The sequence below is a fragment of the Callithrix jacchus genome, chromosome 5, assembly GCF_049354715.1.
Source record: "Callithrix jacchus isolate 240 chromosome 5, calJac240_pri, whole genome shotgun sequence".
In the NCBI taxonomy this organism is placed as follows: Eukaryota; Metazoa; Chordata; class Mammalia; order Primates; family Cebidae; genus Callithrix; species Callithrix jacchus.
In genome coordinates this window covers 160,343,647-160,367,913 of record NC_133506.1, presented here as the reverse complement: position 1 = coordinate 160,367,913, position 24,267 = coordinate 160,343,647, and the positions used below count along the sequence as shown (strand labels likewise).

At 41.9% G+C, this 24,267-nt stretch overlaps 2 protein-coding genes across 10 annotated transcripts in view; both read left to right on the top strand.

Annotated features, from left to right (window-relative positions):
• Positions 1-5,330, top strand: part of MTRF1 (mitochondrial translation release factor 1) — a 32,686-nt gene extending 27,356 nt beyond the window's left edge. For 8 of the 9 annotated variants that reach the window (XM_078370917.1, XM_078370914.1, XM_054254982.2 and 5 more), the window contains 2 exons: positions 2,329-2,427; positions 4,958-5,330. In XM_078370917.1, coding sequence (XP_078227043.1) covers positions 2,329-2,427; positions 4,958-5,071 — 213 coding nt within the window. In that variant the 3' untranslated portion in view covers positions 5,072-5,330. The remainder of the gene's footprint in view (positions 1-2,328; positions 2,428-4,957) is intronic. The other variant, NM_001270912.1, reaches the window with a different exon arrangement.
• Positions 5,331-18,683: 13,353 nt separating this feature from the next.
• LOC100399567 (kelch repeat and BTB domain-containing protein 7) lies at positions 18,684-23,283 on the top strand. The gene has a single exon (XM_002749016.7). The coding sequence runs from the start codon at positions 18,983-18,985 to the stop codon at positions 21,086-21,088; it is 2,106 nt and encodes a 701-aa protein (XP_002749062.3). The 5' UTR covers positions 18,684-18,982; the 3' UTR covers positions 21,089-23,283.
• The last annotated feature ends 984 nt before the right edge of the window (positions 23,284-24,267 follow it).

Here is a 24,267-nt window from a genome sequence, read left to right as displayed (position 1 = left end):
ATATACCCTGAGTATCCACCATTACTTCATGGCAAATAAGTGATGGCATCAGTACTACAAACTCTGCCACATTTGAATTTTAAAAGGACATTTGGATTTATTTGCCGTTTAACATTTTGGCACCAGAGGTTCCACAAAGTAATAATTTTATTTTTATTTTTATTTTTTGAGACAGTTTCTCGCTCTGTCACCCAGGCTAGAGTAGGTTGGCATGATCTTGGCTCACTGCAGTCTCTGCCTCCCGGGTTCAAGTGATTCTTGTGCCTCAGCCTCCCAAGTGGCTGGGATTACAGACATGCACCCCCATGCCTGGCTCATTTTTGTATTTTTAGTAGAGATGGGATTTTACCATGTTGGCCAGGCTGGTGTCCAGTTCCTGGCCTCATGTGATCTGCTTACCTCAAACTCCTAAAGTGCTGGGATTTACAGGCATTAGCCCCTGCACGCAGCCCACAAAGTAATTTTTAAAATAGGTATTCAGGATTGGCTTTATGCAGATTGCTCATGTGTATCTTCTTCGGTAGTCTGATTGACCAGCCAAAAAAGACATCACTGCCTGTTGAATAACTTATCCACCTACCTGAAATTTTTTCATAGGGATTTCTAAGGCTTAGAAGTTTTTTCTGCAACCGATAGATACTCTTGGCTTTTATACATAAGGCATTATGCCAGATTCTCAACCCTGGCTCCACTGACCACCTAACGAGTTTCTGTAGATGCCCAGGCCCCACCCCAGAAATTCTGATGTAACTGATCTGGAGTGAGGTCTTGGCCGTTAATATGGTGGTTTGGGATAGTGGTTTCCAAGCCTGACTTGTCCAGAAGAGGTGATCTGGGAATGGTCTCAAAATACGTGATTCTAATCCATTATGTCTGAGGCTGGGCTTAGGAATCCATGATTTTAAAAAACTCTTCTAGTGGTCAGGAGTTTAGTTTCATGTCACTTGCCTTAGGGTTTAAGATGGTAAGTTATAGAAATATCTTTTTTTTTTTTTTTTTTTTTGAGATGGAGTCTTGCTGTGTCTCCCAGGCTGGAGGGCAGTGGCGTGATCTCGGCTCACTGCAACCTCCACCTCCTGGGTTCAAGCAATTCTCCTGCCTCAGCCTCCCAAGTAGCTGGGACTACAGGTGCATGCCACCACGCCTGGCTAATTTTTTGTATTTTTAGTAGAGATGGGGTTGCACCGTGTTAGCCAGCATGGTCTCTATCTCCTGACCTCGTGATCTGCACGCCTCGGCCTCCCAAAGTGCTGGGATGACAGGCATGAGCCACTACGCCCGGCCAGAAATGTGTCCTTTTATTTTAATAAGTGAAAGCAGTTGAGGCAGGGTGTTGGGTATATCAGGGGTCAGGGAGGTGGAGGAGATGAGCAGACTAAGAAGAATGCAAGTAACTGCAGCATGATCTAAACTGTGTGTGCCATGGGGAAGATTCTAAGTACAGCGGGTTTCAGAGGAAGAACAGAACATATTTCACTTGCTGGGGCCAGAAAGGCAGAGATGGTAGGAGGGTGTTAGGGAAGGGCATCCCTTGAGATGCTGTTTTGTAGCAGAGATAACAGACACACACATGATACAGTCTTATTAGTGGCATTGTAGAGATTCACATAATTTTCAGAAATAACATTGCGAAGACTGGCCACGTTACAAAGTACCTTGCATGCTGAGTTGAGTTGTGTCTGCTCAGTAGACAAGAAGGAACCAAAGAAAATTTATCAGAAAACCATACTGTAGGAAGACAAAGTAAGTAGGGCAGCACAATGTGAGCAGAAAACTGGGAGATTAATCAGGAGGTTTTTGCAGAATTGTAGGTGAAAGTGATGAGTCCACGAGTGGTAACAGAAATGGAAAGGGCAGGATATAATCAGAGACCCAGGAAGCCAATTCGAAATGGGCAGTTAGAGAACGGGATGAATTGAAGATGGTCTCTCCCCCTGTATGCATCTGTATCAAAGCCTGGCATAGTAAACTCAACCCCACAAAATGTTTGACAAACTGCAGAACGTCAGAGTTTTCTAGGAATACATGGCGCTGTCATTTGTGGAAACCAGGAGGAAGAACTTATTGGAGTGGAAAGATGATTAATGTGATTTTAAATATTTGGAGTTTGAAATAGCAAAGAAACATTCCTTCTTATTCTATAACTGAGCTCTACAAACCTGTAGTATTAAACATTAAGTTCTGCCCATTCTTGTTCTTTGCCATTTTGTATCTATGACTTTTAGAACGAATCTAAATGGTTGAAATAGTCATTTACCAAGTGCTTTCTCCATTGTAATGAAGATATTTATAAAGGTGAAATGTAAATTGCTTTTTGTTGTGGCACAGGTGGGAACAGGAGCCCAGTCAGAGCGAATTCGGACATACAATTTCACCCAGGACAGAGTCACTGACCACAGGATAGCATATGAAGTTCGTGATATTAAGGTAATATTTGTGTACCTTTGATTTCAGAAGAAAATTAGTCAAATTCTAGAACCTACATGTAGATATTACCAAGTATATCTAAAATGTTACCAAGTAATTTAAATCATCAAGCCACCCTAAAATTTACAAACATTTTTATTAGTTTGCTGGTTAAAAAATTAATGATCTTTATGCCATTTTGAAACAATGATCTTTTCTAAATTCCAAATTCTTCATTATGCAATCACAATATATGAACATATATTCAGTCTGCATATATACATGTGTATTGGTTTTCTATTGCCGGGTAACAAATTACCAGAAATATAGCAATTAAAGCAGTACCTATGATTAAAGCATTATCTTGGCTTGGGTGCTGTGGCTCAAGCCTGAGGCGGGCAGATCATCTGAGGTCAGGAGTTCAAGACCAGCCTGACCAACATGGAGAAACCCCATCTGTACTAAAAATGCAAAATTAGCCAGGTATGGTGGCACATGCCTGTAATCCCGGCTACTCGGGAGGCTGAGGCAGGAGAATCACTTGAACCCAGGAGGCAGAGGTTGCGGTGAGCCAAGTTCCAGCTATTGCATTCCAGCCTGGGCAACAAGAGTGAAACTGCATCTCAAAAAAAAAGTATTATAATTTCTGTAGGTCAGAAATCCAGGCACAACTGAGCTTAGTTATCCTCTCAGGATCTCACAAGGCTGAAATCAAGGCCTGGCCAGGCTGCATACTCTTCTGGAGTTTGGAGCCCTCTTCCAAGGTTATGTGGTTGCCAGCAGAATGCCATTGTCATGGATTGTAGGACTGAAGCCCCCATTCCTTTGCTGGCAGTCATCTAGAGGCTGCTTTTCACCACCTAAATACTGCTGAAAGTTGCTTCCCAGTGGCTCCCTCCAGAGACTTTCTCCCACTTTGAATCTCTTCTTGCAGGAATGGCTTGGGCCTCTTTAAGGGCTCACCTGTTTAGGTCAAGCTCACCTGGATAATGTTCGTTTTGATTCAAAGTCAACTGCTTAGCCACCTAGACACTAGAATGATACTCAGTTGTTTTCACAGGTTCAGTCTGCACTGAGAGGGAGTTATTCACGGTGTGTACACCAGGGGGCATCTTAGTATTCTCCCTACCACAAAGTGTCTTCATTAGATTGAGGTGTTACAGTTAGGCTGTTGGGGAAAAGACTCTGTCAAGATTGTTCAAACAGTCACCTACCTAAATAGCATCTAGCAGAGACCACTGTAATGATGAGGTGTGGAAAAATGTCTGTTTTGCCGCCTCTGAAGGAGGTGAACTGGTCCCATAAAGGACTGTGTGGAAAAGGCAGCAGGCAGAAAGCTTTGATCCTTTTCCTTGGTGCCATGTGATAGCTAAGGCTTCTTTACTCGACTCTGTCCCATTCCATACTCAAAATTAAAGTCCTGGTTTTACAAGGCCTGTGTTGTTCATATGTTTGTAAGTTTCTGTATGTTTTTCATGCTGTTTTTAATTCTGTTCCTTTTACTACTGTGGAATGTCTTCTTTCCTTCCAGTAGACCAGTTACTGCTTATTAGAGCTTATCAGTGTTTCCTTATTACTTCTGAGTTTTGCATGCTAGTTTGGTTAGTCATTTATTATTATTTAGGCCAAAGTCAGGTATTTTATATCTACAGAAGCCAGTTAGTTACCTTGCCTTTGTTTCTCAACCGAATACTACACTATGCACCTAAGGGCCCATCTGAAAGATATTACTGGTCATGAGAATGTGGCTGTCTCCCAGAAAATTGTCACTGCTACCAGAAAAACAACTGAAAGAACATGGTGTGATTAGAACAAACATGTCTGGTTAATACTGTACGTTTCCTGAGGAAAGGGAGCTTTGCAAATATTTCCTCCTTTTCGACATGGCTACTATTTTCCTATGCAAGATAGCCATATCCTGCTGAGGAGAGAGCATACAGAATATTTACAACATAAAACGTACAGAAATTCTTGTCCTGGAATGGTCGGGGAAGGCTTCCTCTAAGCCACATCCAGAGGAGTTGGCAAAGAGCAGGATGCACATTAATGCACAAAATGCTTGTGGAACAAGATGCTAGAGGAATTGAGACCTGTCAGTCTTTTTCCTTTGGGAGATAACATGAGTGAAAAGGGTAGAATTTTCAGGACAAGAATTAAGCCATTTTTTTAGGGTACAATTCAGCAACAAACCAGTTCTCCCAAACATGGTTTGAGAGCCTAGAATGGTATTGTCATGAAAGCCAACCAGTGGAATTTTAAAGAGAGGGAGGTGGTCAGTTTCAGAAGTCCATTTAGATCTCTTCATTTTGTTGTCTCCAGAGTTGTTAGAAAAATCCAAATTTCAGAAGATTTATTTTAAAATAAAACGCTAACTTAATTCTTACTGCAGAGCGGGGATCTTCCCAAGTTAGCAATCATGTTCATTATATTGTAGAATACCAGTAATCCTTTATTGTTATTAAATAATAACTGCAAAGAAATGAAATAAACATGAAAGTCTTTGCTTGTATTTCTAATCATCAGGTTTCATTATAGCTCTCTCTTTTGCCAGGAATTTGTATGTGGTGGGAAGGCCCTGGATCAGCTAATTCAGAGACTGCTTCAATCAGCAGATGAAGAAGCCATTGTTGAACTTTTGGATGAAAACCTTAAATCAGCAAAATAAATATTGACTTTTTATTTACGATTATATAAATGAAATGGACCTATATCAAGAGACAGACTGAAGCATGGAAATCTTTATGGATATTTATAAATTACAGCTATAAGAATACATTACGCATAAATATATATTTTTTAATGAATCAAAGTCACATTTCCTGACCTAACGATTTATTTTAGGTTTCTTGTAAAGTACAATCCAACTCCTCAAGTAGAAAACAAGCATGCATCATTGAAAAGAGAAATAAAGTATTGAGAATTGATTGTGTGATTTAGGACAGGTCACTTGTTCTCATTATATGTCTTTTTTCCCCCATCCATCTATGAATTAATTTAAATGTATTTTTCAGCTAGGCATGGTGGCTCACGCCTATAATCCCAGCACTTTGGGAGGCTGAGGCAGCAGATCATGAGGTCAGGAGTTTGAGACCAGCCTGGCCAACATGGTGAAACCTCATCTCTACTAAAAATACAAAAATTAGCCGGGCATGGTGGCATACGCTCATAATCCCAGCTACTCTGGAGGGTGAGGCAAGAGAATCGCTTGAACCCAGGAGGCAGAGGTTGTTGTGAGCAGAGAACATGCCATTGCACTCCAGCCTGGCAACAGAGCAAGACTATGTCTCAAAAAAATATATATTTTTTATCTACTATTTCAGGAAAATATAGTAAAATTTAGTGATATATGATTTATATACTTACTGATAAACCCCTTATTTAAAGACAAAGTACTTTGGCCTACAGTGGTGGCTTATGGCTGTAATCCCAGTGCTTTGAAAGGCCAAAGGGGGATGATCTCTTGAGGCAAGAATTCAAGACCAGCTTGGGCAAAATAAACCTCATGTCTGTCTACAAAAAAAATTCAAAACATAATACTGTTAATCATGTTAAAGTCAAGACTTAGACTGCAACTTTTAAAGAAGATATATGAAGAATATGAGTCACTCTAACAGTGAGCATCTAGGTAGAGCCTGTAAAGCTCTTTGATTGCTATATGACTTTTATGCTGTACAAACAATATTCTAATATTTTAGATAGACTCTCTGCTTCACTTCTATTTTTTTTTTTTTTCCTCCTGGCAAGCTGGAGTAAAAAGGTTATTGTTTGCTGGTTTAACTTAATAACCACTAACAGATGTGGTGTAATATGAGTTATACACTGAGATCAGGTTTGTGCAGCATTACATAAAATCCAGACGTTACCTTAAAGAGCTTACAGTTGACTGAATGATTTAAAAATGTAAATCACCCACTAATACAAAGTGGCATGATATATTTAGTAATTGTTCTGAAGAAGTTGGAAGTTAAAAATGAGGAATGGCCAGGCGCAGGGGCTCACACCTGTAATCCCAAACCTTTGGGAGGCTAAGGCAGGCAGATCACCTGAGGTCAGGAGTTCAAGACCAGCCTGGTCAGCATGGTGAAACTCCGTCTCTATAAAAATACAAAAATTAGCTGGACATGGTGGCACGTGCCTGTAGTCCCAACTACTTGGGAGGCTGAGGCAGGAGAATCACTTGAACCCAGGAGGTGGAGATTGCAATGAGCTGAGATCATGCGATTGCATTCCAGCCTGGGTGACAGAGTGAGCCTTCATCTAAAAAAAAAAGAAAAATAAACAAAGAGAAATTATTATTTTAGATACTTCTCAGAGAATAATTTATATGCCAAGAAAGACTAGCTAGAGTTTGAAGGCCAGTGGAATTATTTGAATGTAAACATGAGAGAAATGTTTTCCCTAATTTTTATTTTGAAAATATTCAAGCATAAAGAAAAAAAAATATTCAAGCATAATGAAAAGTCTTTAAAATAAATAAATTATTTAATCTTTTAGAGACAAGGTGTCATCCTGTTGCCCAGGCTGGTGTGCAGTGGCAAGATCATAGCTCACTGCGACCTTGAATTCCCGGGCTCAAGCAGTCCTCCCACCTTAGCCTCCAAAGTAGCTGGGACTGCAGGCATGCACCACCATGCCCAGATAATTATTTTTTTTATTGTAGAGATGGGTTGTTGCTGTGTTACCCAGGCTGGTCTTGAACTCCTGGCCTTAGTGATCCTCCTGCCTCGGCCTTTTAAAGTAGTGGGATTACACATGTGAGCCTTTGTGCCCAGCCACAATAATTTTTAAGAAATAGTTCAATCAGGAGTGGGCTAAGCAAGATGGCTGAATATAAAAGCCTTCACCAATAATCCCCCAATGTAGGAACACTGATTTAACAACGTTATACACATGAAAAAAAGCAACTTCAAAAGAACCAGAAATCAGGTGAACCATCAGAGTACCTGGTTTTAACTTCATATCACTGGAAGAAGGTAGGAAAGATAGTCTTGAATTGGTAACACTGCCCCTCCCCCATTCCCCTAGCAGTAGCAGGTGTTGTGCCCTTGAGAGAGGGCAAGTACAGTGGTTGTGGGATCCTGCATTGAGCTCAGTGTTGCCAGGTCACAGCAGAGAGCAAAACTGAGTTAAACTCAGCAGATAGATGCCCATCCATCCACAGAAGGAGCATCTCGATCAGCCCTAGTCAGAGGGGAATTGCCCATCCCAGCGGTCAGAACCGGAATTTCAACAAGCCTCAGCTCTGTGGGCCAAAGTGTTCTAAGGTCCTAAATAAATCTGAAAAGCACTCTAGACCACAGGGACTGCAGTTCCTAGGTAAGTCCTTGTTCTGTGCTGAGTGCAGAGCCAGTGGACATGAGACACCAGTTGGGGTGGCTAAGGAAGTGCTTGTGCAACCCCTCCCACAACCCCAGGCAATGCGGCTCATAACAATGAAAGTGACTCCTTCCTTCTGCTTGAGGAGAGGAGAGGGAAGAGGAAGGATTTTGTTTTGCATCTTGGATACCAACTGAACCACAACAGGACAGGGCGCCTGGCAGAATTGTGAGGCCCCCATCCTAGGCCCGGGCTCCCAGACAGCATTTCTAGACACACCCTGGGCCAGAAGGGAACCCTCTGCCTAGAGGAAGTACCCCCTTGCAGGTTTCATCATCTGCTGACTAAGGAGCCCATGGGCCCTGAGTAACCAGCAGCAATGCACAGGCAGTATGCTGTGGGCCTTGGGGGAGACTCGGATGTGCCAGCTTCAGGTATCAGCTTGGCAACAGTGGTGTAGAGTGCCAACGGGCTCTTGGGGTCCCCAGGTCCAGACTCTTGGATAGCATTTCTGGACCTGCTCTGTGCCAGAGTTCACTACCCTGAAGGGTGAGTCCCAGGCCTGCCTGGCAACATTCACCACAGCTGGCTGAAGATCCCTTGGGCCTTAAGTGAACATTGGTGGTCTGACAGAACTCGCCATGGGTCAGTGGTGGCAGTGGCCATAGGGAGAGGCTCCTCTGCTTGTGGAAAGGGGAGGGAAGACTGGGAAGGATTTTGTCTCGTGGTTTGGGTGCCAGCCTAGTCGCAGGAGAGTAAGACCTATTTCTAAGGTGGTTACTCCAGTCCCTGGCTCCCAGATTGCATCTCTGGACCTGCCTGGGGCTGGGAGAACTCACCACCCTGAAGAGAAGGACACAAACCTGGTTGGCTTCAACATCTGCTTATTGTAGAGGCATAAGGCCTTGCACAAACATAGGCAGTAGCCAGGTGGTGGTTATAATGGGCTTTGGGCAAAACCCAGTGCTACGCTGGTTTCATGTCTGCCCCAGGGCAGTTCTACTTATGGTGGCCACATGGGTGTTTGCATCACCTCACCCCCAGTTCTAGGTGGCTCAGCACAGAGAGACTCTGTTTGGGAGAAAATAAGAGAACAAGAGTTTCTGCCTGGTAATCCAGAGAATTCTTCCTAATCTTATCCAAGACCACCAAGGTGGGACCTCTACTAGCCTGGAAGAACCTCGGCATTACTGAGCTTGGGGCCCTAGTCTTTGTGTATACCCGGAAATCCTTCTTAAGAAGGGCAGGCACAGATCGCAAAGACCAGAATAAATTCCTAACTCTATTGCCCAGACAAACATGCACAAGCATCAACACCAGCCAGGAAAACATCACTTCACCAAATGAACGACATAAGGCACCAGGGACCAATTCGGAAGAAACAGAGATGTGACCTTTCAGACAGAATTGAAAATAGCTGTTTTCAGGAAACTCAAAGAAATTGGCAATCACACTGAGAAGGATTTCGGAATTCTATGAGGTAAACTTAAAGAGATTGAAATAAATAAAAAGAATCAAGCAGAAATTCAAAAAATTCAACTGACATACTGAAGAATGCATCAGAGTCCGGTCCCTTAACAGCAGAACTGAACAAGCAGAAAGAATTAGTGAGAGTGATGACAGTCTGTTAGAAAATACACAGAGGAGCACTGTGGCTCACGCCTGTAATCCCAGCACTTTGGGAAACCGAGGTGGGTGGATCACCTCAGCCATCAGGAGTGTATGACCAGACTGACCAACATGGTGAAATCCTGTCTCTACTAAAAATACAAAAATTAGCTGGGTGTGGTGGTGCATGCCTGTAATCCCAGCTACTTGGGAGGCTGAGGCAAGAGAATCACTTGAACCCAGGAGACGGAGGTTGCGGTGAGCTGAGATCACACCACTGCACTCCAGCCTGAGCAACAAGAGTGAAAGTCCATCTCTCACACACACACAAAGAAAAAAAATACACATAGGAGAAGAAAAAAGAATCAGAAAGAATGAAGCACACCTACAAGATCTAGAAGATAGCCTGAAAATGGCAAATCTGTGATTGGCCTTAAGGAGGAGGTAGAGAAAGAGATTGGGTAGAAAATTTCTTCAAACGGATATCACAGAACTTCCCAAACGTAAAGGAAGATATCAATATTCACGTGCAAAAAGGCTGTAGAACGACATGCCAATCTAACCCAAAGAAGACTACTCAAGACATTCATCAAACTTCCAAAGCTCAAGGATAAAGAAAGGATCCTAATAGCAGCAAGAGAAAAGAAACAACATACAATGGAGCTCCAGGACGTCTGGAAGCAGACTTCCAGTGGAAACTTTACAGACCAGAGAGAGAGAGAGTGGCATGACATATATAAAGTGCTGAAGGAAAAAACTTTAACTCTAGAATAGTAAATCCAGCAAAAATATCCTTTAAGCATGAAGGAAAAATAAAGACAGAAAAAGCTGAGGGATTTCATCAACACCAGACCTGTCTTAAAAAAAAAAAAAAAAAAAAGAAAAGCTAAAGGGAGTCCTTCAATCTGAAAGAAAAGGAGGAGGTTAATGAGCAATCAGAAATCATCTGAGGATATAAATCTCACTTGTAATAGGAAGCACATAGGAAAACACAGAAATTATAAAACTGTAATTGTGGGTTGTCAATTACTCTTAAGTAGAAAGACTAAATGATGAAGCAATCAAAAATAGTAACTACAGCATTTCAAGACAGTGCAATAAGACATAAAGAGAAACAAACAAAAAAAAGTTTAAAAGTGAAGGAAGACAGGAAGGAAGGAAGGAAAGGAAAAAAGGGAAGACCGCAAAACAACCAGAAAACAAATCACAAAATGGCTGAAGTAAGTCTTTATTATTAATAATAACATTAAATGTAAATGGCTTAAACTGTGCAACAATAAGACCCAATGATCTGTTACCTGCAAGAAGCACTTTTCACCTATAAAGATACACATAGACTAAAAATAAATGGATGGGAAAGGATATTCCATGCCAATGGAAACAAAAAGAGCATGAATATCTATACTTATATCAGACAAAATAGATTTCAAGAAAAAAACTGTAAGAGGAGGCAAAGAAGGTTATTATATAATGATAAAGGTGTCAATTCAGCAAGAGGACATGATGATTGTAAATATATATGCATCTGACACTGGAAGCTCCCAGACATATAAAGCAAATATCATTTGCTGGAGATGGTGGCTCACACCTGTAATCCTAGCACTTTGGGAGACCAAGGCAGGAGGATCACTTGAGCCCAGGATTCGAGAACAGCCCAGCCAATATAGCAAGACCCTGTCTCTACAAAGAAAAAATAATTTAAGAGAAATATACATCAATACACTACTAGCAGGAGACTTTAACACCCAGCTTCAAGTATTAGACAGATCTTCCAGACAGAAAACCAACAAACATCAGACATAATTCTTCACTATGTCAGTTGCATTTCTCAAGTCTAGAATTTCTGCTTGATTCATTTAGAAACAAATGGACCTAATAAATATTTACAGAGATTTTCATACAATGGCTGAAGAATAGACATTCTTTTCCTCAGCACATGGATCATTCTCAAGGATAGACCTTATGTTAGGTCACAAAACAAGTCTTATAACATTTTTTTAAAAAGTGAAATAAAATCAAGCATCTTCTCTCACCTCAATGGAATAAAACTGGAAATCAATAATGAGGAATTTTGGAAACTATACAAATACATGGAAATTAAACAATATGCTCCTGAATGACCAATGAGTTAATGAAGAAATTAAGAAAGTAATTGAGGGCCGGGCGCAGTGGCTCACGCCTGTAATCCCAGCACTCTGGGAGGCCGAGGCGGGTGGATCACGAGGTCAAGAGATCGAGACCATCCTGGTCAACATGGTGAAACCCCGTCTCTACTAAAAATACAAAAAATTAGCTGGGCATGGTGGCGCATGCCCGTAATCCCAGCTACTCGGGAGGCTGAGGCGGGAGGATCACTTGAACCCTTGAGGTGGGGGTTGCAGTGAGCCGAGATCGCGCCACTACACTCCAGCCTGGGTGACAAAGCACAGGTGTCTCAAAACAACAACAACAGGAATGTATTTCTTACCGTTCTGGAAGCTGAGAAATCCAAGGTTAAGGGGCCAGGTTTGCTGAGGGCCTTCTTGCTGGTGGATAGTTTGCAGAATCCCGAGGCAGTACAAGGTATCACATGGTGAGAGGGAGTTGAGCCTGCTAACTCAGGTCTCTTTTCTTCTTATAAAGCCACCAGTTCCTTTCCCACAATAACTCATTAATCCATTAGCCTATTGTTCCATTAATCCATTAACTTGACTCATTAATCCTTAAATAGATTAATCCATTCATGAGGGCAGGGACCTTGTGATTCAATCACAATGACAAATCTCAATACTGCCACATTGGGGAGGGGACAGTCAAACTATAACAGAAATCATTTTCGATATAGAAATAAAGGAGTGAACAGTGTGAAGACTCCACTTAAAAATCAAAGTAAAAACAATACTGAGGGACCCAGGCTGTAGAGCTGGCAGTGCCTGACAGCCTACCTGATGCTGAGTGGGTGGGGTACGGCATAGGGAGCGGTAGCTGAGTGAGGTCGGAGAAGGGAGTCGGGTTATCACTTATAAATGGCACTGAAGCCTAAACTCTGAGGTGAGTAGGTGCTGTGTTTTCATGGGTCCCTTTATGAAGCAAAGTGTGTAAAACTTTCCATCAAGGACCATCAAGTGAAATACTTTATACATCACAGTGGTTGGGATGAAAATTGGGATTAATGGGTTCCAGAAAGTAGGAGTACCCAGGTACATGAACACCAATCTGTAGAAACGGGGGAACTTCAAGAAGTAAATCAGGAACAAAATTCACAGGGGAGGAGGAGAGGGGCTGCCCCAGCAAAAAAGACATCTGGTCTGCAAGGGGAAAATGTTGAAATCCCATGGAAATAGAAATGGAGCAGTACCAATGAGGTGCCTCCCCCTCTTCAGAAGAGCCCCAGTAGATGCTGCTGTTGAAAACATTCATGAACAGAATTGAAGTTACAGATTTCTGAAGAACTAAAACCATGTTTTGTTGGTGAGTGAGATGTGATGACCAGACAAAAAGAGCTTTTCTCTTCCTGCCAGGAAGAATGTGGATTCTATTGTAGAGCATTATGTAAATTACAAGACTTGAAGGACCACAGATAATAAGGAATATGTTATTAATGCCATTGTGGCAGAAATGAAAAATACTTGAAGAGAATGTTAGGCACTCGCATACTTTAAAAATTTGAAAGACTGCAGCATGCTGAAATCCTTGAAGATTACTCAGAGGCACTCAAGTTCCAGGTGTATGGAACACCAGATCTGCGGATGTAATTTGTATAAATTGTTATACACCTCTAGATGACAGTAGCCTTTGCTTTATGACTAAACTATCTTCATAATAACTTCCTGGTAAAGAATTCTGCAATTATCTTTAATGCCAGCAATTATGAAGTGGCTGTTTCTGAGAAGATAGTTAAAATGCACAGATCTGAAGAGTACAGTTCAGAGCTCGCGATTACATTCATCCATGTAACCACCAGGTCAGTCTAGCAGAAAACATTTGCATCAGCCCTAGACATTCCCTCATCTTCCTTTCTAGTCAGTCTAGTAAGTTGCCACCTCCCCACTACCCCTCACCCAAGAGAGGAAGCCTCTACTCATCAAAGCTTATTTTCAGTGTTGTGGAACTTCACACAAATGATCAGTACCCTTCTGTATCTGGCTTCTTTTGTTCAACATAAAATTTTTGAGAATCATCCACATTATTACATATATCAGAGGTTCTTTCTTATTTCTGAGTAATCTTACACTATAGGAATATGCTGATATGGTTTGGCTGTGTCCTCACCCAAATCTCCTCTTGAATTGTAGCTCTCATAATTCCCACGAGTTATAGAAGGGACCCAGTGGGAGATAATTAAATCATGGGGTGGTTTCCTCTATACTGTTCTTGTGGTAGTGAATAAGTCTCAAGAGATCTGAGAGTCATATAAAGGGTTTTCCCTTTTTGCTTGGCCCAATATTTTTTATCATTCTCTCTTACCTGCCGCCATGTAAGATATGCCTTTCCCCTTCTGCCGTGATTGTGGAGCCTCCCCAGCCATGCTGAACTGTGAGTCCATTAAACCTCTTTTTCTCTATAAATTACCCAGTCTCAGGTATGTCTCTATCAGCTGCATGAAAATGAATTAATACATATGCTACAATTTTTTTCATTCTCCTCTTGATGTATATTTGGATTGTTTCTACTTTTTGGATACTATGGATAAAGCTATTGTTACCCAGTATACTGTTTAGTGGCCTAAGTGAATTTCTACTCTACCTTAACTCTACTTATCTTTAAGAAACAGAATGCCTGAGATCAGAAGTTTCCCACTGTGACCAAACTGGCAAAGACTGCTGGGATCCGAGATGTCAGCACGCTTGACCACTGAAGCACCTGTAACTTCATTATGATCTCATCTCTATGTTAAATGACATTCCTGCCAGCTGCATGACAGTTGACAATTACCATGACAATGACCAGAAGAAACCATAAAAGGACAAAAAGTAATGTGGCACTCTGGTTTCCAAGTTCTTCACACACCCCTAGAAAAAAACACGAATATTCCTCTCCTTGCTTTTTCTTTTTTGCAACGAAGTCTCACTGTTGCCCAGGCTGGAGTGCAGTGGTGTAATCCGGGCTCACTGCAACCTCCGTCTCCCAGATTCAAGTGATTCTTCTGCCTCAGCCCTCCCAAGTAGCTGGGATTACAGGCGCCCACCACCACACCTGGCTAATTTTTGTATTTTAGTAGAATAGAGATGGGGTTTCACCATGTTCCCCAGGCTGGTCTGGAACTCCTGAGCTCAAGCAATCTGCCTGCCTCAGCCTCCCAAAGTGCTGGGATTACAGGTGTAAGCCACTGCACCTGGCCCCACCCCTTGCTTTTAATACCCATCCCCTTCATCAAAGATGCCCTATAACTGTGACTTCCCGGCTCTTAGGAGCTGAGAAATTGATTTGTGACCCACGCTCCTGCTTCTCAATTCCATGGTCATGGAATAAAACCTGCACTGCCTGATGCTCACTTTCAGTTTCGCATCTTGGCTTCATGACCTAGAAGAGAGAAAAACTCCCTCTTCAAGGGACCACCTTTGTCATTAACATTATTATGAAGATACTTACACAAGTGTTTTTGTGGATTTATGTGTTTATTTCCCTTGGGCAACTGCCTGGGAGTGAAAGTACAGGGTGTTTAAAAGAAACTACAAAAGAGTTTTCTAATGTGAGTATATACCGAGCACCAGCTCAGTCGGGAGACCCCACCCAGGCAGTGCTGAAGGTAACGAGAGGCAGACATCCAGACAGAACAGCAGAGTGGATCTATCCGTGGGGCCAACAGCCTGAGAGCCTCAGGGGCTGACGGCATTCCAGGATGAAGGCCCCGAGCAGATTCTCATCAACGTTATTTATTCTCTCTTAAACAGGTGTTCTGTATTTACTCATAACTCAAAAAATATACCAAGTAGGCAGCTCTTATCCACCTACCACTAATTACAAACCAAAAGGTATCTTCCACGGAGGAGCCATGAGGCCGGGGTAAACTTAATGTTTCTCAGGTATGCCAGTTTATATTCCTATTATTAGCACATGAGAGTTCGATGGCTCTGTATCTCCACAATATGTAGTATCATTGACGTTTTTAAGTTTAGCCATTCTAGCGGGTATTCAGTGTTTCTCATTGTGAGTTTAATTTGCATTGGCCACGAGGTATACATATTACCAGTATTTTTTCCCAGTCTATGGCTTATCTTTAATTCCTTTCACTGCCTTTCCATAGGCCACAGCTTGTAATTTTGTTGAAATTCACTGTCTTTTTTAATGATCTGTTTTTTGTGTCCCAAGAAAACGTTGCCAACCCCAAAGCTATAGTCTTCTGTTTTCTTCTTGAAGCTTTATAGTTTCCACTTTTCCATTTTGTATTAATTTTGAGAAATTTGAGAAATTTTGAATTAAGTTTCTGCTTATGATGGAAGGTAGGGGCAAGGGCGAGTTTTTGTCTTACATTCTTGATCCAGTTGTTCCAACACCATTTGTTGAAAAGAATTTTCTTTCTTCATTAAACCGCACTGGTGTCGTGCTGTATTTCTAAAATGTTAAATTTCATTCCTCAGTTGCACTAGGCAAATATCATGTACTCAAGAGCTACATGTGTCTTCTGGCTACTGTATCAGCACAGATATAAAGTATTTCCAAGTTTTATGGGACAGCACTTAGCTCTAGACCTTAGGGAACAGTGCCTAATAAATATTTTCAATTCTGTGACAGGTAATCTAAACCAAATAACGCAGTAAGGGCAGATATAAGGAAGGTAAAAATCAGTCCCTGACCTTTTGTAGGTACCTAGGGAGGTCAAATTCATAGAGACGAAGAGTAGAACGGCAGTTGCCCGAAGTGGGAGACTATAGAGTTATTGTTTAATCGGTACAGAGCTTCGGTTTTGTGACAGTTGCAAAACCATGTGAATATAGTTAATGCTACAGACACTACACACGGAAAATTTTTAAATGGTAGATTTAGTGTTTTACCAATATTTTAAGAAGTTTTTTCAAAATGGCCATTCCTGAGCTGGGCATGTGGTTCACGCCTGTAATTGCAGCAACTTGGAGGCTCAGGCGGGAAGAGAGCTTGACACCAAGATTTCCAGACCAGGCTGGGCAACATAGTGAGACCCCATGTATCATTTTTTTAAAAATTAACTGGGCGTGGTGGCATGCATCTATAGTACTAGCTACTTGGGAGGCTGAGGCAGAAGTATTGCTTGAGCCCAGGAATTCGAGGCTGCAGTGAGCTATTATGGCGCCACTGCACTCCAAGCTGGGTAACAGAGCAAGAACCCGTCTCAAAAGATAATAAAAAAGGCTTTTTATTCCCGGCTGGTGTTCATTACAAGTGAGGAAACAATTGGCGTTACTGGCAATGACTGACTTAATTCTCTCTGGTGTAACTCAGGGACATCTAACATCTCTTTTTATTTACAGAGGAGATATTGGAGCCCAGAGGCTGACTTAATGTGTCTACCCTAGAATATTTCCAGCGGATACTCTTCAGCCAAGAGAAGAACAATTTGAAGTTATTCTCTTGTGATGTGTTATCCACACATGCATTGTAATACGGATGATTTTATTTATTTGGTTATGGTAACATAACAAACCAGCACCAGGAGCGGTCACTGTTTTTTAAATAAAAGTGATCTTTAAAAGTCTATCTGTTGCCAGTGCAGGGTGCCCAAGTTCTTGGCATTTTGAACAAAGAATTGGACAAAACTCATAAACAAAGCAAGGATAGAATGAAACAACAAAAGCAAAGATTTGTTGAAAATGAAAGTACACTCCATTGGGGCTCAAGGGCCCTGTTACAGCATTTCTAGAGGTTTAAAGACCCTCCGGAGGATTCCACTGGTTACTTGTTGTATGCCCTATGTAAATGAAGAGAATGAGGTAAAGTTACAGCCATTTGCTCGGCATACACCCTGTGGAGAGGATACTTCCTGTTAGAGCTGAGGTGTGCATCGGCCTATGTTCCCGGCCTCCAGGCCCTATTTTCCTGCCTCAAATCTCTAATACTTGGTTTTGATGATTTAGCTGTTGATCAACGCATATATTAAATAGTTTTGTAAAGCATAGACTATACTGTGTATTAATTCAAGGAACGTCAGGGCATGTATGAATGCTGAAGTCTGAGAATCATGTGCTTTTGTACAGAACAAAGTCTGTTGAAATGTTTTGAGTTAAAATTCTCCCTAAAACTTCTCTACGAAAGCAATTGCAGAGTCTGTTAACTGATTTGTAGAATGGCAGTGAAAGAGGCTGTATTTGGCCGGGCGCGGTGGCTCACGCCTGTAATCCCAGCACTTTGGGAGGCCGAGGTGGGTGGATCACGAGGTCAAGATATTGAGACCATCCTGGTCAACATGGTGAAACCCCGTCTCTACTAAAGATACAAAAACTTAGGCCGGCATGGTGGTGCATGCCTGTAATCCCAGCTACTCAGGAGGCTGAGGCAGGAGAATTGCCTGAACCCAGGAGGCGGAGGTTGCGGTGAGCCGAGATCGTGCCATTGCACTCCAGCCTGGGTAACAAGAGCTAAACTCCATCTCAAAAAAAAAAAGAAAGAGGCTGTATTATTCAATTTGAACACACTTACATTTGCAGCTTAATGAAAATACTCTTGCTCTGCAGAGATGAAATGTTAGTGAGAGCAGCAAATCATCTATTTGTATATGCTCAATTTGCATATTTGAGGCCATCTATTAATACTGCTCTTTAGGACCTCAACCTAACCATCTAAGACATTCTTGTTAAATGAGACCAATATACATCATTTAATATTGAAAATATTAATACTCTTCAGAACCTCTCAAAAAATAAAAATTAAAAATTGGAAGCTTTGTAACGTTTTGCAGTTTTAAAAAAAATACTTGGTTTCAAATTAGCGGGTGCCTCATTTATCATAAATTATAAAAGAGAATCTAACAATTATTGATTACATTCTAGGCACGGGGTAGTGATTTATTAATTATTCTTCTAATAAAAAAATACACATATTTAAGCATCCTATGTAACATATCATTCAACCCCACAAAACCCTGTAAAATATTGGCAGGGCGCAGTGGCTCACGCCTGTAATCCCAGCACTTTGAGAGGCCGAAGGAGGAGGATCATTTGAGCCCCCAGTAGTTCGAGACCAGCCTGGCAACAATAGTGAGACCTCGTTCTTCACCATCAAATCCCGGAGTATTAATTTCTACTTCTGTTAGAGCAGGCAACGAAAGGAAAGCTCGCGATATTTCACAAACTACTACTCCCAACATGCAAAGCGGTTTCCTTCCTCGGTCTTGGCCCGGCTGTCCGAGAGCCCCAGCAGGCCTCGGGGCGCGAAAGGCAACCCGGGAACCGTAGTTCTCCAGGGCGCCTAGCGGGATCGCCAGCGCGGCAGTGGGGCTTCCGCGGCTCCCAGCCAGCGGGTCCTGTGAACGCGAGCAGAGGCGGAGAAAGGGCGCGGAAGTGAGAGAGGGTGAGTCAGCCACTGTCTACGCGATAAAGGGAGGCCTCACCGCGGGGTAGGCAGAATTCAGGAGTCAGGTCCGTGCCGCAGTCTGTTCCAGGAAGCGGCTTGTGTTAGCGTCAGCGAGGGAAGGGTGAGGAGGAGCCAGAGCCGGGTCCTGCAGCCGTTCTCGCCTTCAGCGCCCGTCGCCATCTCCATCATGCAGTCCCGGGAGGACGCCCCGCGCTCTCGCCGCCTCGCCAGTCCCCGCGGTGGGAGGCGGCCCAAGAGGATTTCCAAGCCCTCGGTTTCGGCCTTTTTCACGGGCCCAGAGGAATTAAAGGACACGGCCCATTCTGCAGCCCTCCTGGCCCAGCTCAAGTCCTTCTACGACGCGCGGCTGCTGTGCGATGTGACCATCGAGGTGGTAACGCCCGGCAGCGGGCCCGGCACGGGTCGCCTCTTTTCCTGCAACCGCAACGTGCTGGCAGCTGCGTGTCCCTACTTCAAGAGCATGTTCACAGGTGGCATGTACGAGAGCCAGCAGGCCAGCGTGACCATGCACGACGTGGACGCCGAGTCCTTCGAGGTGCTGGTGGACTATTGCTACACGGGTCGTGTGTCGCTCAGTGAGGCCAACGTGCAGCGCCTGTACGCGGCCTCGGACATGCTGCAGCTGGAGTACGTGCGGGAAGCCTGTGCCTCCTTCTTAGCCCGACGCCTGGACCTGACCAACTGCACCGCCATCCTCAAGTTTGCAGACGCCTTTGACCATCACAAGCTGAGGTCTCAGGCCCAGTCCTATATAGCTCACAACTTCAAGCAGCTCAGCCGAATGGGTTCGATTCGGGAGGAGACTCTAGCAGATCTGACCCTGGCCCAGCTGCTGGCTGTTCTGCGCCTGGATAGTCTGGACGTGGAGAGTGAGCGGACAGTGTGCCACGTAGCAGTGCAGTGGCTGGAGGCTGCTCCTAAAGAGCGGGGTCCCAGTGCTGCAGAAGTCTTCAAGTGCGTGCGCTGGACGCACTTCACTGAGGAAGATCAGGACTACTTAGAAGGGCTGCTGAGCAAGTCCTTAGTGAGGAAGTACTGCCTGGGCGTTGTTGAAGGGGCCCTGCAGATGCGCTATGGCGACCTGCTGTACAAGTCTCTGGTGCCAGTGCCAAACAGCAGCAGCAGCAGCGGCAGCAGCGGCAGCAGCAGCAGCAGCAGTGGCAGCAGCAGCAGCAACAGCAGCAACAACAACTCTGTTGTACCTGCAGCAGAAAATCCACCTCAGAGGCTGGGTATGTGTGCCAAGGAGATGGTGATCTTCTTTGGACACCCCAGAGATCCGTTTCTCTGCTATGACCCTTACTCGGGGGACATTTACACAATGCCGTCACCTTTAACCAGCTTTGCTCACACTAAGACTATCACCTCCTCAGCTGTCTGTGTCTCCCCAGATCATGACATCTACCTAGCTGCCCAGCCCAGGAAAGACCTCTGGGTGTATAAACCAGCTCAGAATAGTTGGCAGCAACTTGCAGATCGCTTGCTGTGTCGCGAGGGCATGGATGTGGCATACCTCAATGGCTACATCTACATTTTGGGGGGACGAGACCCTATTACTGGAGTTAAATTGAAGGAAGTGGAATGCTACAGTGTTCAGAGAAACCAGTGGGCATTGGTGGCTCCTGTCCCTCATTCCTTCTATTCTTTTGAACTCATAGTGGTTCAGAACTATCTTTATGCTGTCAACAGTAAGCGCATGCTCTGCTATGATCCTAGCCACAATATGTGGCTAAACTGTGCTTCTCTTAAACGCAGTGACTTTCAGGAAGCGTGTGTCTTCAATGATGAAATCTATTGTATCTGTGACATCCCAGTCATGAAGGTCTACAACCCAGCTAGGGGAGAATGGAGGCGGATTAGTAATATTCCTTTGGATTCAGAAACTCACAACTACCAGATTGTCAATCATGAGCAAAAGTTGCTGCTCATCACTTCTACAACCCCACAATGGAAAAAGAACCGAGTGACAGTGTATGAGTATGATACTAGGGAAGATCAGTGGATTAATATAGGTACCATGTTAGGCCTTTTGCAGTTTGACTCTGGCTTTATTTGCCTTTGTGCTCGAGTTTATCCTTCCTGCCTCGAACCTGGTCAGAGTTTCATTACTGAGGAAGATGATGCACGGAGTGAGTCTAGTACTGAATGGGACTTAGATGGATTCAGTGAACTGGACTCTGAGTCAGGAAGTTCAAGTTCTTTTTCAGATGATGAAGTCTGGGTGCAGGTAGCACCTCAGCGAAATGCACAGGATCAGCAGGGCTCTTTGTAAATAGTATTTTGAGACACTAAGATGTTTCTACTGCTATGGAATGTATGTTAAAAAGATATCCTCTCTTTTTCTTGGGAAAAAAAGGTTGATTACGACCACAGATTTGGTTTAGAAAGGGTAACATTTTGAAATACTACAGGGTTTAAACAGTCCCTGAAACCAACCCGTTTAATAATTTACTGTGCTGAAAGTCCAAAATTAAAATATGCAAACAAGAACTATATAATTGGTTGGGATGCTTGGTAGGCTTTTTCCTGGTTCAGGTATTCATCCCACAGTGGACTGTTTTGATTAGTGGGCTTATTTTTTTTTTAATTCAGTCTTCTGTTAATTTTTAAGTTTTCTTTAGTGCCACAAAGAATTTATCTTTTAAATCTGTATAATAGAAAACTGGACTAGGGATTGTTGATGGCGTTTTGAAGGATGAGTACTTTCAAAATAATGAAAGTGGTAGATTTTCAAAATCTTAAACTAGTCAGTTCTTTATATTCTAAGTTAAATATAGTTTGTAAAATTATTTTGGTTTTCTTCTACAAAGGAAAAAAATTGGATATATGTATGTTAAGGTTACTGAATAGTGATTTCATTTTGATAATGTGCAGAATGGCCTCACAAGCACACAGAAAGTAAAAAAAAAGGATTCCACACCCTTCTAAACCAAACCAAAACAAAACACAAGGTAACTTGCTTTTTACATTTGTATTTTTAATCCATGCCCATTACACGCTTTATTGAGTCAGAGGAACAATTCCTGAACATATAATTGGGTAATGTAAATTTTTATCCATTGGTCATGGCTTGTCTTAAAATGTTTATTTGCCTCCGTAAAATATTTTGGCTGTATAGGTTTGGTGTTTGTCCTAAAGGATTCTTCAACAAAAAGTGATTTATTCATTACTGTTTTCGTGAGATAATATGGTTTAGAACATACGTATAAGCTAAAAACAGTATTTTACACAGATCAGTAGTTATTGTGTCTATCAGCTATAAAACAAGTGCCAGCAAAGAACTTTAAAACTTTAAGCTGTGTATTATAGAACTGTTTTGTGTAGCATTGGAATATTGTCCATTTTGTAAGTCACTGTAAATGTTCTTAATTATCAGCTTGAAAGTATTTTTGTATGAAAAGTTGACACTGAACAACCTAAGTGGATGATGGCATTTGGGGCCAGTAGTGAAAGTATGTTTCCTCTAAAATATTTCCCTAAACAGTGGTATACATAGTTTTTTTATTGAGATTTGTATATGTTCTGTGTTTCTCTGTGAACATGTTTCAGTCTCTGTCACCATATGTAAGGGAAAGTCCATAAATATAGACTAAATTGCACAAAACTGACATTGTTAATTACAGGAAATATAGGTGCTTACCTTTTGAAGGTTTATTAACACATATGGTTGTCACGACACATATAAATGGTGTACATATACAGATGTTTATGGTGTATAAATTTTTCTATATCCAATTAGAATTATCTTCCTGATTCTATATTCAATAACATGCTAATTCCTCTTCTATGTTTATTCTCTAGTGACAGAATGCTAACTTTTCTTACAGCCTGGCAGAGGACAGTCTGGTCTAGGATGGGGAACTGAATTTCTGAATGAATAAAAAGGAAAGGGAAAGGATAAACAAAACAAAGCACAATAGTGTTTCTCAGTCATTTTGATTGGCCATTTGAACAACCTACGAGACCTTCCTGTTTATTTCTAGTGAAGTAATATGCCTGCCCTAGCAGTGTATGTGTCTTCAAAAGGGTAAACATGCTTTAGCAACCTAAGAGTAAATTTTGTTCATTTGACATCAGGGATGTTATAAGTACTGCACTTAATACAAAGCTATTTCTCAATTGTGTTATTTTTGAGCCAAATTTTTCTTCACCATTAACTTCTTGTTGGTAGCTTTTTGTTTTGTAAAAATTGAGGATGACAGTGCCTATCTCAACCAGATTATCCATCTGCAGAATTAAAGTCTGCAACTGAGAAACACAAGACAAATGCTCCAATTTGTCTTTCTCAACCTTTGAATTAAAGCCTAGCCTACATAGAGGGAATGACTTGGTTTACAGTGAGGTTTTCTTTGGAAGGGATTTTGGTTTTGTGATATATTTGTGAATTAAGGAGTAGATGTTAGCCTTATTTCATAGATAAGTTATTTGTACATGGTTGGTTATAAATAAAACTGGTACTAGAACCCAGATTTCCTGACTTTCTGATTCAGTGGTTCTGCTAAATGTATAAAATTCTTGCTGTGCAGCGATCTAGCAGTGTTGAAAGATCTTCATGACAAAAACCCTTTTGTAAGTTTTCCAATTAATCAGTTCATCATTTAACAAGTGCTCACTATAATGTCATTTGTAGGACTGCCATTGGTAAGATTTAGTTTTATTTCATACGCTTTTAAATTCAAACAATAAGTAATTGTTTTCAAAAAAGTAAAATAGAAGACTAATTTAGCAAATAACTTGTTTAAATTTAGTTTTAGGATTTAGTTTAAGTTATAATAGCCCCTTCATGTCTCTTCTAGTTGAGCAGTAGTTTTCTGTTTTGGTGCCTGGATCTTAATAGAGAATATGATGAACACTTTTGACCCATTCTTCAGGAAAATGCATATGTTCATATTTTCATAATTTTAAGGGTATAATGACATTTCTGAAGTTCATCCACACACCCAGGGTAAAAAACGCTTGTGACAAGGTTTTGTCTACAAAAAGAAATTAGCATTTTTCACAAGACATTTTTCAAATGTTTGTAGGGTGAAAGAGTAATTCCCAAAATAGGGCTAAAGAAATAATACACATTCACCATCTGAAAGAAATGTGGAAATGAGTACCTCAGAACAAAGGCAAAGTTGACATTTCTGAAATTCAAATTTCCTCATGATTAATGCAAAAAGGAGTAATGAAATATAAACTCTTCAGAGGACAAAGTGCACTCATGTATATGAAACCTCTGAACCTTAACTGTTACACAAATGTAAGCGATAATGATTATTGCCCAAGAAGGCTGTGTATATTAGGATTTAAAGAAAAATACATGTTTGTTCAGATGTTTAGAACTACTGACATCACGGCTCTTTATTATAAATATATCTTAAGTAGCAAAAGTTCATTGTCTCTTCATAAATAGGAAAACAAGTGGTTGGAAAAGTGCATGTACCTAAAAGGGATCTATAGTAAATG

What these genes read in the sequence shown, in the direction of transcription:
- LOC100399567 (XM_002749016.7), top strand. Translation starts at nt 18,983, where the DNA reads ATGCAGTCCCGGGAGGACGCCCCGCGCTCTCGCCGCCTCGCCAGTCCC.